Consider the following 16,927-nt stretch of genomic DNA (forward strand, 5'->3'; position numbering starts at 1 on the left):
TGCTTTGGAGGGTAGACCCTATGACATTATACCTGCTGAGTCCTTCCGCCCCCCCCAATGCTGCCCTCTACAGAATCTACCCCCCAACACTCCAGGTATTTCCCTCCTTATAGCTGGCAACCCTACTTTCCCCTCAGTGCCTGATGGTAGGCAACTTAGTTTGGTCCAGTCACCTACTTTGGCCTTTGGGAGAAAACATATTGGGGCCAATCCTGATAGGGTTGCCAACTCCCGATGGGAAATTCCTGGAGATTTGAGGGATGGAGCCTGAAGAGGGTGAGGTTTGAGGAGGGGTGGGACCTCAGACAGGTACAATGCCATAGACTCCACCCTCCAAACCACTCAGTCCCTCATGGGGAACCATTGTTGCCAATCTCCAGGTGAGGGCTGGAGACCACTCAAAATTACAGTTGCTCTGCAGAAGGGAGAGCGGAAGTCAGCTGAAGTCAAAGGGGCAGATAATGGTAGGTTGATGGTTACCTGCGAAGGAGATGGGGTTGCCAACTCCAGGCTGGCAAATTCCTGGGGATTTGAGGGGTGGAGCCTGGAGAGGGTGGGGTTTGTGGAGGGGTGGGACCTCAGACAGGTAGAATGCCATAGACTCCACCCTCCAAACCAGCCATTTCGTCCTGGGTAACAATTGTTGCCAATTTCCAGGTGAGGGCTACGGATCACTCAAAATTACACCTGCTCTTCAGGGACCAGAGATCAGTTCCTCTGGAGAAAACAGTGGACTCTGTCATTATACCCTGCTGAGGTCACCACAGCAAAATGACACTGTTTGCCCAAAGCCAGAGTACTCCCCCAGAGCCTCTTTCTAGATCTCGTTGTATTTATTTCCACAACGGGCTTTACTGCTAGTCAGATCTATAATGTAATAACAAAGTATTTTGTATGAGGAAATTGATCCTTGAGAATTTCCTAGTGAATTGTGCTGCTCTAAAAGGAGTGTTTTGCCATTTGCAGTAAAAGTGATTTAGAAAAGTGAGGGAAGAAAAGGAATGAAGAATAATATCAAGGAAAAGAAATATGCATGCATACATACATACATACACTAATCTAGATACAGCCTATTTACTACCCCACTACTGCTTTCTTTGAAGTAAGCATCTTATTGATTCTCATGATGCTGACATATACAGGCAGCAGTCCTGTGCACAGTGGTACTTGTGTAACGCTCAGCCAAAGTATTTTTGAAGGTTTTCCTACAACATTGATGCAACTTGCCTAGGAAGTTGCATTGCTGCAGTAGTGAGTATACCCGCATGTTAACAACTTAATTTGCTAATACAGCAAAACATCCCATTGATCCATTATAGTTGAGACTATTATATTTATTTATTTATTTATTTATTTATACTTTCCCGCCCTCCCCGCATAGGCAGGCTCAGGGTGGCTTACAACAAGTTAAAATATAACAGAATAAATGCAATAAAACATAGATGCATCAACAGAGCAACAATCTAAAATTCAGACAAGCAATCAAATTTGTAAGTAAACTGCTGTTGCATATGGATGGCAGTAGCCTCTCCAAGGCTATGTTAGATGGTAGAGAGTGCACTGTGGCCATACCCGTGTCATTTGCTGTTCTTGTTGCTCTCAACATTATAAACACCAAGTAGCAGGAAATCTCCCCATCCCCCACTTTACCATCCTTCAGGCCTTTAACAGAATAGGTGAGGAATAGGGGGAGAAAACCAGTCCTTTCTGCCCATCTTCTCCATCATTCCTGATCTACTGCTACTATAGGAATAACCATCATACTTGCTGCGATATAGATGTCAAAAGTAAGGAAATTAACAGTAGAATTTCATTGATAAATGATGTAACCCATGTATTCATATGTATTCCATATTCATATTCCATGTATCCATACAGAAGCGACTTGTCTTTTAATTCCAATATATATTCTTTCATAATATTTTGTAGATTTGACTGCAGTCTTTAAGTAATGTTGGAATAATACTTGAGATAAAGTCGCTAATGTAATTGAAAGCTATATCTTTTTGGTTTTTTCTAAAGTTTTCTTTCTAAATGATTCAAAAGCTGTCTGTTAATTTGTAGCAAAGGAAGAAGCAAACTGTGCATTGTGTGATAGCCCTGGAGACCTCCTAGATCAACTTTTTTGTACTACCTGTGGGCAGCATTACCATGGGATGTGTCTGGATATCCAAGTGACACCTATAAAACGGGCAGGTTGGCAGTGTCCTGACTGCAAAGTGTGCCAGAACTGCAAGTAAGTGAAATTGGAATGTGGTCCATACATATGCTAACATCCACACTAGAAATTCTAACTATCACAGAAAGTGATGAGGAAGAAGAGGATCATCCCTAGAAACCCGTAACAACCTTGTAAGTACCAGGGCTTGATAAATAGAAGTAAGGGAAACAAAAGGTGGGCAATTCCTGTAAGGCGAGACTGTTATAAAGGCAATGTCCAAGGCAGATATGGAGAAGGGCAGGTTAGCAGTATATTTTTAAGTATTGGGCAGGGTATAGAGTAGAAGAATAGGTGCTGTGACCTTTTTTATTATGTGGAAAGAGGGAGGGAAGAGTGAAAATAAAGGTGGAAGGGGAAGTGGAAATACATGGGAATGGCCTTTGTTTTTTACTATCCCCTAACCAACCTGAGTTTCTTCCACATATGTGAGTAGGAATTCTTTCATCCAAGTTTACATGGTTTTATTCTGTCAAATTCTGTTGGGCTCAAAGATGGTTTGTAATCAGTGAGTGTGGAGGTCCACAGTGCATTGGGGATTCCGTTCATTTCCTTACCAGACTCCTGCACAGCAGACTCTCTGGTGGAATTGGCTTTGGAGATGGAATAAATCTGTATAAATTGGGGTAGTGGATGTGGTTTCAGAGATCGACCTTTACTTGTCCTTTCACTCTTCCTTAATAGTCTAAGACAGGTTCGACATAAACACTGAGTACTAGAACTCCTTGTCTATGATATATTTCTGGGCATACTCTTTGCAACCTCAGTGTAAAGTTGTGGCTTGTCACATTGCACTGGTATGTGACTTGTAACATAGGATAATAAGCATGTGTTTGCTTCTAGTAGAGAAAAGTGTTAGTTGGGGTCTGAGGTGTATTTAGTTTGAGAATCTAGCCTTTAATTATCTTGTTTTTTTGACACACGTGTTAGCGTTTGTGCCCTGCTGTCTTGCTCCAAAGCGATACTAATTCTTAAGGAATATTTTTCTTTCTTGCCTAATAAGATTTAAACCACTGACCCCTTTCCTTAGGCATTCCGGAGAAGATAACAAGATGCTTGTGTGTGATACATGCGACAAAGGGTATCACACCTTTTGTTTACAACCAGTTATGGACTCTGTACCAACAAATGGCTGGAAATGCAAAGTGAGTTTAAGTATAATGTTATTGTTTTTGATGCCAACAACAGAAATATTCTTTTTATCGTATTATTTCATTTTCCATAGTGTTTTGAGCCTAGGTTATGTCCAGCTGTGATGAACTGAGATTTGTTTGTGATGAACACTAATCAGACTTGTTGCTGTGCTAGCACCCTCCCTGCTCCCCTACACACACACACAGAGTGCTGTTAATGGCTTTCTTTTTTTTTTTTTTAATAAAGGTTTTATTGGCTCCCCTAAAAAGGGGAGGTATTTCGCTTAAAAGAAAAAAAGGAAGGGGTAGACAGTGGGAGAAAGAGAAAGCTGAGTGATATATAAACTGGTAAATTAAACTGTTAGTAATGTCCAATTAATCTTCTTGGGCTTCTTCTGTGTGTTGCCAAACTTCTTTTCTTAGTCCTGTTACATGTATTCTCTGTTAGTATGTTAGTAATGTTCCTTTGAGATTCTGTTAATAAAAGGGGTCTCTTCTGTGCACATTCAGAACCGCTTCTTTGCGTGCTGGGTACTTTTACTATCGCTGACGTGGAGGAGCTTCCTCTGTTGTCTTTCCGGCTTGTTAGATCCTCCTTCGGGTTGTTGTTAATACGCTCAGTTCATGTACTATAAATCCTCTTCCTTTCATACCCCGGAGGTCCCCATTTTCGAGAATGGTATCAATTTCATTTTCGCTTTTATATTCGCTCCCAGACTCTCTATGGGTCCTCCTCGCAATTGTTGACTTATAAGCGCTTATCAGGCACTCTCGCTGTCACAATTCCAACTTATCTTTTTTGCAAAACTCCCGTCGGATTCTCAGCCATAAACAGTCCAAACATTCAACAGCCGGCTCTTGCACATAAACAAACGCCCAGACGGAAGTCCCAACAGTGGGAGGGCTTCTAATGTCCCCAGCTCCGACATCTTTTCTTTTTTGTTTACTTTTAGAAAGTTCTTAAAATGTGCTCCAGAGAGACAAGCTTCTCGCTTTCAAATACATCAAAGGAAAACATCACTGTCCGCTCAATTCATCCCCCCCCTCCTTTTCTTTTTCGCTTGTATAGATGGAGGATTAACCTCTTCGCCTTTTTCGCTGGGAGGGGGGGGAAAACAATTTTCAGTTCTTTTTCTCTGCATTTTGACAACTCACAGTTAAGCCGATCTTTTCTTTTTCTTTTCAATTTTTCCGGATGGTCGCTTTATCACTCGGTGACGTCTGGTGGCTCCGCTAAACCCCGTTCGGGGTCGCTCACGCAGCAAGGTCCATTGGGGCAGGGCATGGCGGGAGCCTCACTCTCCGACCTCTCGGCCGAAAGAGCGACTCATAGGGGTATTTTTAACCCGATTAGAATGTTTGTCTGTTTTCTATGTTAATGGCTTTCTGAATCATTTAATCAAACCAGTTTGCCATGATATCCAAATAGGATCACCTGTATAAATTGGAGATTATTTCTTCCCTACAAACCAGGATTCTTAACCAGGACTGAAGGTAGATCTGTAAACTACCTTTATAGGTGGTGAAATATGGATATTAAAAGTGGCCCATAATGATCAATCAAAGCTAGAATGTTACCAGTGTATGAATGTTTGGTTGTCAAATAGTATTGTAATAGTAATACATTGCATTGTTTCCCTGAGACACTAGTTATTTTTCCCTGTATTCATTTGCCTCCTGGATGGGGAATTCATTGCATGCCAGCCAGATGCTTTTGATGCTAGATGGAATCTCTGCCAGCCAGAAATTCCAGGAGCTTCACACTTGTATTAAAAATAATAAGAAACGTTATTATATTAATTGGCAGTTGTACAAGCCAATTATTGATAAACTATATGGTACATTCAATATCCAAATTGGTCCAACTGAAGAGGAGGCTTTTGGAGTTACGCACTGCTTTTAATATAGAATTCCCTGTTTCTCATTTAATCCTTTGTTTCTTTACATGTGTAAAAATGAGACTTTCTCAGTTGAAAAAGCTAAAACTTGATTGATGTGAATCCTCAGTCTAGTACAATGAGGAGAGGAAGGCTGAGGCCAAGAAGAGAGTCCTCACTTTCTCTTTGCATAACTCTATGTTGACAGGCAGCAGTGTTCCCTCTAAACTGAGTTAGTCTGAGCTAGCTCACAGTTTTTAGCCTCCAGCTCACAGATTTTTGTCTTAGCTCAGGAAGGATGGCTCCAGAGCAAACTTATTTATGCAGTTGTCAAATTAGCCCTTTAATGCCAGTAGGTCACAAAGTAGAATTTTTGCTCAGAAGACTTTACAGCTTAGAGGGGAGCATTGAGAGGCAGTACTGAATATCTCGTGTGTGTCTGAGGACTGAGACGAATGCCTTTCTTTCTTCAGTTGTAGCAGCAGAATATTATTATGTGACTTATGCTTGCATAGATATTAGTTCAGAAGAAGAAATGGGAGATATAGATGGTCTGATTTCTTTCTGCATAAAAATGTCATTAGAGAGTGTCTGTGAGAGGACTCCCGTGTGCATGTGGAGCCCATCAGCAGACGTTTTTGTTTGCAAGGGAGAACAGTGGCCAGCAAAGACATCTGTGTAAAGTGGTAGTGCACTGTGAGAAGATTTCCCAAGTCTAAATTTTGAGTGATTGAGGTTCCTAGTTATGGCTCGTTGTATGTTTAAATTCTTCTTTTAAGCCACGTGTAACATTCTACTCAACCACTGTTTTGGTGCTGTAGAGCATGGGTTTCCCCAATGGCACCCACCAACACCTTTCCTGGCAAGCGCCAAATGTTTTTAGAAAGTCATTGGGGCCAGTTGGGGTTTCTACTGAATAAAGCTTCTGATTGGCCATCGGAGGTTGGATTGGCTGTGCAGATTTTTTAAAACCATTGCTTTGGCAGCAGCTGCCACCAGAGCACAAGGATCTTCGCTATGTGACTGAAGGCAAGCTGCAGCAGCCATTTTGTGGCTGGTTCAGCCTCCTATGGCAGCCATTTTGTGGCTGCACTACTTTGTCAGAATTCCAAAGGTGCCTTCAGGGTCAAAAATGCTGGGGACCCCTGCCATAGAATATTATGATAAACACAGAAGGGCCTATTTTCTCTCGTTTTTCAGAACTGCAGGATATGCGCAGAATGTGGCACACGTACTAGTAGTCAGTGGCATCACAACTGTCTTATGTGTGACAGTTGTTACCATCAGCATGACAGCCTACCTTGTCCTTTCTGTGAAAAATCATCCCATCCAGACTTGCAAAAAGACAAGCTGCGTTGCCATATGTGCAAAAGGTAAGAAGTCTTAACCTTCAGTCTTAAAGAGTGGGATAAATCTGGTGCTTGTTCTTAATGGCCCCAAACCTTTAATGGGAGCTCATTTTTACATTTTAATTTCCTTTTGGTACCTACTTGTTGGGCCCAACACTAATCCATTGAAAATTCCCTTGGTATCATAATCACAGCAGCTACTGCTAGCCGCTAATGGGACTTACCATCAAGATCTTTATAACAGAAAGATGAATTCAGTCCACATGGATAGCTTGCATTTCGTTGTGTTTACTGTATGTTCCTAGACTTTGTTAGGTTGGGAAGAGAATTCAGGGGTTCATTGTTGTATGATGTTTTAATTATGTATTGTAAGACTGTGACTGCAGCCATGAAATCAAAAGACGCCTGCTCCTTGGGAGGAAAGCGATGGCAAACCTAAATAGCATGATAAAAAGTAGAGACATCACCCTGCCAACAAAAGTCCGCATGGTCAAAACAATGGTATTCCCAGTAGTCATGTATGGCTGCAAGAGGTGGACTATAAGGAAGTCTGAGTGCCGAAGAATAGATTCTTTTGAACTATGGTGCTGGAGAAGACTCTTGAGAGTCCCTTGGACTGCAAGAAGATCAAATCAGTCAATTCTAAAAGAAATCAACCCTGTCTGTTCCCTGGAAGGCCAGATAATGAAACTGAAGCTCAAATACTTTGGCCACCAAATGAGAAGGGAGCACTCACTGGAGAAGACCCTGATGCTGGGAAAGATTGAAGGTCAAAGAAGACGGGGATGGCAAAGGATGAGATGGTTAGACAGTGTCATCGATGCAACGAACATGAAATTGAGCCAACTTCAGAGGACGGCGGAAGACAAGAAGGCCTGGTGGGAGCTGGTCCATGGGGTCGCGAAGAATCGGACTCGACTGTGCGACTGAACAACAACAACAAAAAGATGCCATGGGGAAAGATGGAATATAAGTTCTGATAACAAATAAATAAAAATAACGGTCACAGGTGTTTAGCTGTTTAGTTACTTATGTATCCAGAAATGAATCTTGTCAGTTACATCTGATAAAGAATTACATACAGAAAGCTACTGTAGTACCCATTAGAGCGTGGGCGCTCAGGGTATAAAAGTTGGCTGAGCATCTGCATTGTAACTTCTTAGATCTTTTTTGGTATTATTCATTTAAACTTCCTCCGGTATCACAAGGCTTCCCCCTGGATTTTAGTGGAACATTTAAATAGATAAGTTTAATTTATGTTTCTCTCCAGGTGGATTCACATAGAATGTGACAAACCTCCTGATAATGACCTGGATGCTCAGTTAAAAGAGTATATCTGCAGTCTCTGCAAACATTCAGAAGGGGAAGAAGTACATTCACAACCATGTGATATAATGGAGACTGCCCAACTGCTTCCTGAAACTGGCACAGGTAAAACTCATTCTCTTGCACGTCATCTGTTCCCCACCTGCTTCTTGTCTGTCTGTTACCTAGGGTAAACCTATTGTAATCAGTACAGCAAGAACATGGAAGGATTTAAACAAGTGTTCATCTACTATTGTTAACCTCTAAATTGGTGCGACTTTAGAACAAGTATATCTTTCAATGCCATTGTGTATAGCATAATCTAACTCAGGAGTTAATTACAAGATAGTTCTCATGTTTTAAAAATGAAGTACATTTACCAGCTGAGTCAGGTGGGTCTGTGGAAGTCCTGAGCCGATCGTGCTGGAGAAAGTAATGGGGATGGGTGACATTCATTAAATTGAAGCTTATTCTACACAAGGCTGATGTCGTTGGTCTGTGACAAAGCTACTCAAGGACTGAGGAATCAGCCTTTCCTGGGATGAGTCACACTCCCCCCGAAGGTGCGGGCTTGGAGGCGCTGCTGGATGTTGGCCTGTGGTTGGAAGGTGAGGTCTCTGTGGCACATAGCACCTTCTATCAGCTTCATCTACAGCCCTTCCTTGAAAAGCTTGATGCAACCACTATGTCCGAACTCTGATAACATCCTGGTTAGATTAGTGTAATGTGCTCTATGTGGGACTGCATTTGAAAACTGCTCCAAAATGTAGCAGTCAGGGACAAATTATAGGGGTTGTACCTTTGTGGTGGAATATCTGGGGAGTTTTACACTCTCCTTTTACTGTGAAAACTGTTAAACTTATGTTAAGCTGCTCAGTTTTATATGTTTTTATGTCAGGCTGGGTTTTTAACAATGGATTTTAATTATGGTGTTTTATAGTATATTGTAAGGAGCTGCGGTGGCTCAAGTGGTTAAGACGCTGAACTGCAGGCTGTGGAAGGTCAGTAGTTCAGCGGTTCAAGACCCGGGTGCCGCAAGACAGGGTGAGCTCCTGTCTCTAGTTCCAGCTCCTGCCAACCTAGCAGTTCGAAAGCAAGAAATTGCAAGTAGATAAATAGGGACCACTTCGGTGGGAAGGTAACAGCGTTCCGTGCGTCTTGGTGTTTAGTCATGCCGGCCACATGACCACGGAAACGTCTTCGGACAGCGCTGGCTCTTCGGCTTTGAAACGGAGATGAGCACCGCAACCCTAGAGTCAGATTCGACTGGCTTTCGAGCAAGGGAACCTTTACCTTTACCTTTTTTATAGTATATTGTATTGTTAAGGTGCTAGGTTTTATTATGTTCACAAGTGAGAACCTGGAAGGACTTGTGAGGGGCATCCCATTTCCACCTCCCCCACTATTTTGTCTTTGCCTTCCCTGAAAGTCCCCATAGCCACTCCCCTTTTCCTGCTTCCTTCTCTCTTTCCTACCCAACAGCCAATCTACGTTTATCTGCCCCTCTCTTCAGCTGCCTCTCACAGCCTCTGCCTAGGAAAAATGTGGCTCAGTTGTGTGGTACCAGCTGCTGGGCCAGACCCACTTCCATGGTAGGGAACCCTAAAGGACTTGTGGGGGGGGGCATATCACTTTCCCCTGAAACCCCCACATTATTTCCCTTTTCCTGGCAACCCCTGTATCCTCTCCCCTTTCCCTGCTCATTCTCTCCTTCTCAGCCATTCACTATCCTACCTTTCATCTCCCTCTAATCTTCATCTATATTTATTATTAATTTTCTTCATTTATACCCCACCTTTCTCCATACTGGAGACCAAAACAGCTTACATTATTCTCCTCTCCTCCTTTTTATCCTCACAACAACCCTGTGAGGTAGGTTAGGCTGAAAGTATGTTACTAACCAGTTAGATTCTAGAGAAAGATGGGGATTTGAACCTGGGACTCCCAGACCCTACTCCGAAGCTCTAACACATTGGCTTTCATAAGTTGGCTGCTGTTGAACGGTAGCACGCAGCCAGGCCTAGTTTAGTCATGGAAGTTGGGTGATATCAAGTCACCCAGAGATTACTTCCAGGCCTAAAATTGCCAGTGTCCAAGTAGGACCTGGAGATCTCCCAGAATTACAACTGAACTCCAGATGACAAAGATCTGTCCTTCTGGAGAAAATAAGTGCTTTGGAGGGTGGCCTGTATGGCATATATTAGGCTGAGGCCTCTCCCCTCCCCAAGCCCTACCCTCCTCAGTCTCCACCACAAAATCTCCAAGAATTTCCCAACCTGGAGCTGGCAACCGTATAGCCTGGCCCCAATCAATACCTCCTTAAAGGCCAAAATAGGCCTCAAAAGGACTCTGCCTTCTCCCCCTGCCTTTTTACTCACACAAATACAGCCTGGAATATTGTGGTTGCCTAGCAACAATCACTGAGGTTGCTTAAAGCTACAGGCACTCCTTTTATCATTTTTAGGTTTTTAAATCCTATTTTTATTTTTTTTTTAAGATTTCACATTTTTCTGCATACCTTGTGGCCCTTTTCAGGTTTGTAGGAAAAACTTGTCTTGGCTGTTAACAGATCCAGTCACCACATTTAAGTATCCAAAGATTTGGCTGACTTTGCTATTAGAATATAAGATGATGATCCGGTCACAGCTCCAGTCACTGGATTTAGCTATCCTTAGATTTGGCTGACTTGACTATTAGAATATATGATGATATCATGATGATACTGTAAGCTGCCTCAGGCAGGTCCCATGGACAGACAGTGTAGAAATGTTCTAAATGAAACAATGATAATATTATAATGATAGTGGAACATAATGCCATGTAGAAAAAGTATATTAGTCCTATTTGGTCCTATTTCAAACTGGAAGAAAAACTGAGAAACGTGTTCTTCTCATATGAAAAATGGCACTGTCATTTGAATAACAAAGTATAATATATAGTTACGTTGCACCATACACTCATGAGATCAGTACTTTAACGCAGATTTGAAACCAATGTAAATTATCATTTTATTCAAATTGAAGTTTAAATTTCACTTTAATTATTTTGGAGTCTCATATAGGAATAGAATAGCAACTTGAAAGCAGCAGTTTTAGGATTTTCTGGGCTATTTCATATAAAAAGGGGCCTTCGTTATGACTTTTTACAATAATATTCTCTACGAGTCTTCTCATAAGATTTAATATTCCTGTAGAGACCTTTTCTCTGTGCCTACTTGCTTTAGTGCATTTTAATGAGTGTAACTAGTATGAAGTATGTTCATGTGTAGGGTCTTTGTAGCTAATGTACATCACAGTGAGCTTGAGTCCAAAAGATAGATTATTAGTTTGAGAATAAACTCTAGAGATCAAGTAGAAAATTCATGCTCTGTTTTTACGGAGTCATTCAGGCAGGATGAAAGTTTCCTGTGCTACACATTGTTAAAGTCTGTGGAAATCAGCAAGCGATCAAGTTCTTTGCAGGATCATTCTTAGATGGCAATGTGAATTCATACAAAGGCAATTTAACTTTGCAGCTACAAAGTTTAGCAAACGTAATGCAAAAGTAAGGCGAATGTAATTCACCATGCCGCTGAAACACTTTAATCCCATATAGAAGCTTATGTGGTGGTATAGCTGACCATGAAAAAATTCCCTTAATTTATGAATAGAACTGTTCTGAATCTAGCTCATTGAAACCACACTGTCAAAATACCACTTTGTGTTCTTAAAATAAAGGTCAAGCTATGATAGCAATTACTAACAACAGGGAAATGTAATAAATTCATCAAGACTGATAAACTCTTTTCTGCTGCTTATGTTTGTGCAGATGAAATGGAAATAGAAGATGGTGCAGATGATATGGTAAAGAAGGACCAGCTAATAATGGACAGCAGCCTTGCTCAAGAGTCGGCCATTGGATGCATCGTAGATGGTAAGAACATTGTGTAGCAAGACAATGTATGTAATTATGTAGGGGTCCCTATTTTGGCCATGTGTGTTTAGAAAAGGTTTTTGATTTTAGAAAATACAAAGTATTTGGAGAATCTAGACGTCAGTTGTGGAGTAGTAGACTCAAGTGATGAGAAAGAAAAAGACTTTTATAAGAGAAGTAGGCAGGAAAACCATGAATATGTAAGCTTGTACATATTTTTAAGTATTTGTTGATTTTCCATGACAATCATGTTCTACATCAATGTATAAAATGCTCTAAGACAATCTGAAGAAATATGTAAATAAGTTAAAGTTTATTACTGGGTACTTTTTTCTGAAGGCATGACTGCTCCTAGGTTTCTGCTCAGTCACTTAGTAGAATGAGAAACTTGTGGATACCAATTCAGAGGACGGTGAAAACAGAAGAATTTTAAAACATTAAGCAGATTTGAGTAACATAATAGAGGGAGAAAATAACTGTAAGAGCTGCCACAGAAGCTGAGTTAAAAGATCCCGGTGGTAATATAGATGATAAATATGAGGATTTCATGTGAAATCAGTGACCAAAGCAAAATGAAAGTTGTTACTGATATAGTTTAATAACAGTATGTTTAAACATGGCCTTCGGTGATTCAGTGACTACGTTGTAGAATTGATTTAGGTAGTTTGCTGTAGCATTCCCCCTTTACTTCCGTCTAATATCTTAAAATATTCAGCTGCTAAGTACTTGAAGGTTATCAATGATAAACATGTAGTTCATCAGGGCACTTTTAGGGAGCAAGGCCTACTCAGAAGTAAGTCCCGTGTTATTATCTGGGGCTTACTTTCAGGAAAATATCCTCAGGATTGCAGCCCTGGTTTAGAAATAATGAAGATTATGGAGGGTTAATGGAGGTTTATAAAAGTATGATCGGTATTATCTAATCCCTTTTTAACCATGATAACTAAATGGAAATTCAGTGGTTAAATGGAAGTTTAATGGTGTTGCTAAATTTTCTAGTTGCAGAAGACACTTCTGCCAACAGAAAAAACAGAGTGGGAGAATTTGCACTGATTCCCCCCTTCTGGTGCACAACTCTGTTTCATCCTCCCCGTACTGTTCTTGTGGGTCCTTTAACACTTGGATTGTGACTTCAGGGGACACGAGCTGTAGAGGGAGGGGAAAGGTCAGATGATTTGCATCCATGAGCACCATCCTAGCCATTCTTGAGCAGTAATATAACAATTGCAGGAGAGAAACAATGAGGGGAGGCTGCTGCCTTCATTCTATGCTTATTTATTTATTTGTTTATATTTATTAAAACATTTACACGGTGCCTTTCCACATGGTTCAAGGCAGCTTACCAAATGGGCTTCCTGGAGGGGGGGAATGGTGGCCAATGGTGGCAGAGCTCTTACTGGATTGATTTGGCCTGCTGTTTCTTTCAGGGCACCATTGAACACATATCAGTGCTTGCTGGTTCGCTTTAATTGCATCTCTTAGGTATCTTCTTACCATCCAGAATTTTCATTTCGAAATCAATGTGCAGGGGTCCAATTTTTCTTTTCTAGTTAAATTATTTTAATGAATTAGTAGCAAAGAAGCCATTATATTCTTCATTGTCTTTGATAATGTATCACTGTAATTAATAGAAATTAAGAGACATTAATAGAAATCAAGAGACATTTAGGCCAGTCTGTAATGGCATACTAGCAACGTATTCCAAGCTACCAGATAAAATGGTTGTTTTCAAAATCATTGACCTTAGTTAAGGCCAAGGCTTTAGGGATGGGGCTGTGATGCATTGGTTAAGGCATCTGCTTTGCATGTAAAAGGTAGGAAGTTCAATCCATGGCATCTCCAATTGAAAGGATCAGGTAGCAGGTTATGTGAAAGATTTCTGTATTATACCCTGAAGAGTCACTACCAGTTGAAGTAGGTAGACCTTGGTAGACCAGTCATCTCACCCAAGACAAGGACACATCATGTATGTATCACATATCTCCAGAATTTCTAGATGTTGTCACTATTGCACCAACATCCGCTCTTGCATTTTTAGGGGGAAATGTAGATGTTCACATAGCTCTTATTTTGTAAAATCCTGATAATTGTTCTACCAATGATACTATCATTTAAGGCTAAAATGAGATTTATTTATTTATTTAATACCCCGCCCTCCCCATTTGTTTCAGACATCTCAATAGACAAAAAGAGTAGTGAACTGGAAAAGCAAGTTTCTGATCATTTTGGTACTGATGAAATGGAACCATCCTCTAAAAAGAGTCCCGTGCTTGATGATGATTGCATTGACAAACAGATGGAAGTGGCTGAGAATATTCCAGATATAATGCAGCAAGTATCAGACAAGCAAGCAGAGGAAATGAAGCCATCACAGGATGAAACTGAGGTGTTAAAAGTGTCCACGGAGGAATGTCAGCTTCCACCTGTGACACCTGACACCATAGCTAAGATGCCGGAAACCTTCGTTTTGGTAAACAAAGAGAGACCCTCCTTCAGAAAAGAAGAGCAACTAGAAGCAAGGATAGTGCCACAAAATGCAGAAGGAGGTAACACTCCTGAAAATTATGAAACATCATCTCTTCCTGCAAGTGAAAGTTGTGCAACTGACAGTTCACCATCAGGAGAGAAATCTTTAAAATCACCAGCTGAGACATATTCTTCATTTCCATCATCTGTTGAAATAAACAAGACAAGTGTGTCTTCCTCACCAGCAGCTTCATTAGAGTTAGGCTCTTCACATGACATGATGCGCAGTCAAGCTTCATCGCTAGAATCCTCAGCAACTCTTCCAGGAACATATGTATCTTTCACTCCAAAAATTGGCATGGGAAAACCAGCTATCACCAAAAGGAAGTTTTCTCCTGGGAGGCCAAGGTCAAGACAGGTAAGCATGTTTTAATGAAACTTGTTACAAACCCAGTTTTTTTATTATTTAATGGTCTCTTAGGAACTGTCACTTTGTTTATGGTCTTCAGAGAGTCATGTGTTACTTTCTGACTAATATCAAGACTGCGGTGATTTGGTGCTATTTTTGTTAAGTATGTTGATTTACAGTTGCTGTGTGGAAAAACTTCAGGCTGTTGTCATAGCAAACTTTTTGAAGGTGCAGAAGCACCCATCACACAAATTCTTTTTTAGTTCATACACTAAGGGCTTATACTTTGGCATACTTTTTAACATTACTAATTTTTTTTGGCTGCTCTGGTATCCAAAGCAAACTTTTATTGCTTATGAATGAAAAAACTGACATCCTTGAATAAATAATTCAGGTGGGTGGCCGTGTTGGTCTGAAGCAGCAGAACAAAGTCTGAGTCCAGGGGTACCTTTAACACCAACAAAGTTTTATTCAAGGTATAAGATTTCATGTGCGAGGACACTTCTTCAGATACAGGTAATGTGAGATTCATCATGTATTCCTGTTCTGTAAAGCCAACAGATTGCACAGATAATTTATTTTGTTGGGGTCTAGTAAATATCTTCATATTTTTCTTTTCTACACCTAATTAACTTCTCTGCTTATCTGTGTCCAGCTAATCATAAGTAAAAGAAAGAGAGAGTACATCCCTAGCACTACTGTATTGTGTTTCCAATTATTTTTTAAAATCACTTATTTTAGAAATTGCTTCTGAAACTGGAACTTATTTTTCCCATAAATTCCCATAACAATTCTAAATTTGATTTTTTCTTTGTGACCTCTTAGATAAAATTATTTTGATTCTGTTGTAACTGAATGCTGATGGTATATTTAACTCTTAAAAGCTGATTTAAAAAACCCACAATTTAATACATATTTCATTTGAGATATCATCTCTACCCCAAGCCAAATTGTAATGTCTCTTGGGGTAGAAAAAGTTTCATAAAGTTGTTTTTGTTTGTAGTTGCATAAATCATTGTCTTTCACGGTACTCAAACATCCTGAGCATGAGAACACGCTTTGACTTTAGAACAATATGGTTTGAACCTAAGATATCAGAGAACTATCAAACTTCCATGAATTTAAAGAGAAACACTAGAAAACAGCTAACATTAATAATTCCTAACTTTTTAAATACTTGGTGTGTTTTTCATACACCAGAAAGACGTTGCTTACTATTGTACAGGTGACAGTGTCCTAAGAAGCAAACATTGTAGAGCCACTTTTCTCTGTATTCTGCCAAAGAAGGACAACCAGAATGTGGAAATACCCTGCAAGTATCACTTGAGGACTAATATCATATATGTAATAGCAACGAGTGGTCATCATGTGCAAATAACACATTCCGCCGGGGGGGAGGGGCTAAGAACCTTGGTTTCTCCTCAGCCAGAACAAATGGGCTGGGAAGGGGGAAGGAAAGTGTGTGATTGGGAGGAATGTGCAATTAGGCAGGGCAAAAGAGAATAAAGCTGTGGCAAGCAGGGAAAGATGGGATTTTCCCTTTTCCCCATTTCGTCATTTCTTCATTTCTTAGTAAACGGGGTATATATTGCAAGGGAAGGGTGATTTCCCAATACATTATGTGCCCCTCATAGTACTCCCAGTTTGTAACTGTTATGTAAACAGTGTAGTGGGTCGCTTGTGAAAGAAATAAATCCAGACCCCTCATAGAAAAAATTAGGGGGTTCTGCATACCAAGGGGATTCTTCGGGTATGCAGAAAGTATATTATAAATTATCTAGGTGGAAAAGGGAAAACCCCTCCATGTATGGCATGATGATGATTGAGCATGCTACCGGAGACATGCAATGCTGAGCACAGTTGAATAATTTTAAAAGGGTCAGGCAATGAATAGTTGCCTGATCCAGCTACTAAGAGTTTATAAAATGCTGGAGGAGAGCTGTATGTGAATTTCCAAATAGTATATTCTTTCAGAATCTCCCTCTGTGTACACTATATGATTCCTCACAGACCCATATTTATCTGTATATCTACTAATGAAAACCCCGTCTCTGGGTATCTAAATCTGCTAATTGGAGCCACACTGACTATAAACAGATATTTCTGCAAACTTGAGGGATTTCCCCAGGTTTGCATAAAAATCTGAAAATGTTGAAAACAGACACTGGGGGGCTTAAGTCCCCCCCCACCAAAGAAAACCCAAAGCATTGTCTATGCATGTGCAAACAGTGCACATACCTCCGCCTCCAGGTGTTGAA

General features: G+C 40.5%; 2 protein-coding genes across 2 annotated transcripts in view; both read left to right on the forward strand.

The window, feature by feature from the left end:
- The window catches only part of LOC107123156 (histone-lysine N-methyltransferase 2C-like), an 82,603-nt gene extending 70,792 nt beyond the window's left edge, over positions 1-11,811 (forward strand). The window contains exons 8-12 of the mRNA XM_015426343.1: positions 2,065-2,236; positions 3,249-3,363; positions 6,429-6,601; positions 7,848-8,008; positions 11,690-11,811. Coding sequence (XP_015281829.1) covers positions 2,065-2,236; positions 3,249-3,363; positions 6,429-6,601; positions 7,848-8,008; positions 11,690-11,811 — 743 coding nt within the window. The remainder of the gene's footprint in view (positions 1-2,064; positions 2,237-3,248; positions 3,364-6,428; positions 6,602-7,847; positions 8,009-11,689) is intronic.
- KMT2C (lysine (K)-specific methyltransferase 2C) overlaps positions 11,776-16,927 on the forward strand; it is a 110,689-nt gene continuing 105,537 nt past the window's right edge. Inside the window, exons 1-2 of the mRNA XM_015426350.1 lie at positions 11,776-11,794; positions 13,966-14,678. Of these exons, the coding sequence (XP_015281836.1) occupies positions 14,034-14,678 (645 nt within the window). The 5' untranslated portion in view covers positions 11,776-11,794; positions 13,966-14,033. The remainder of the gene's footprint in view (positions 11,795-13,965; positions 14,679-16,927) is intronic.

This window comes from Gekko japonicus, unplaced genomic scaffold, assembly GCF_001447785.1.
Source record: "Gekko japonicus isolate JY-2015 unplaced genomic scaffold, Gekko_japonicus_V1.1 scaffold691, whole genome shotgun sequence".
NCBI lineage: Eukaryota > Metazoa > Chordata > Lepidosauria > Squamata > Gekkonidae > Gekko > Gekko japonicus.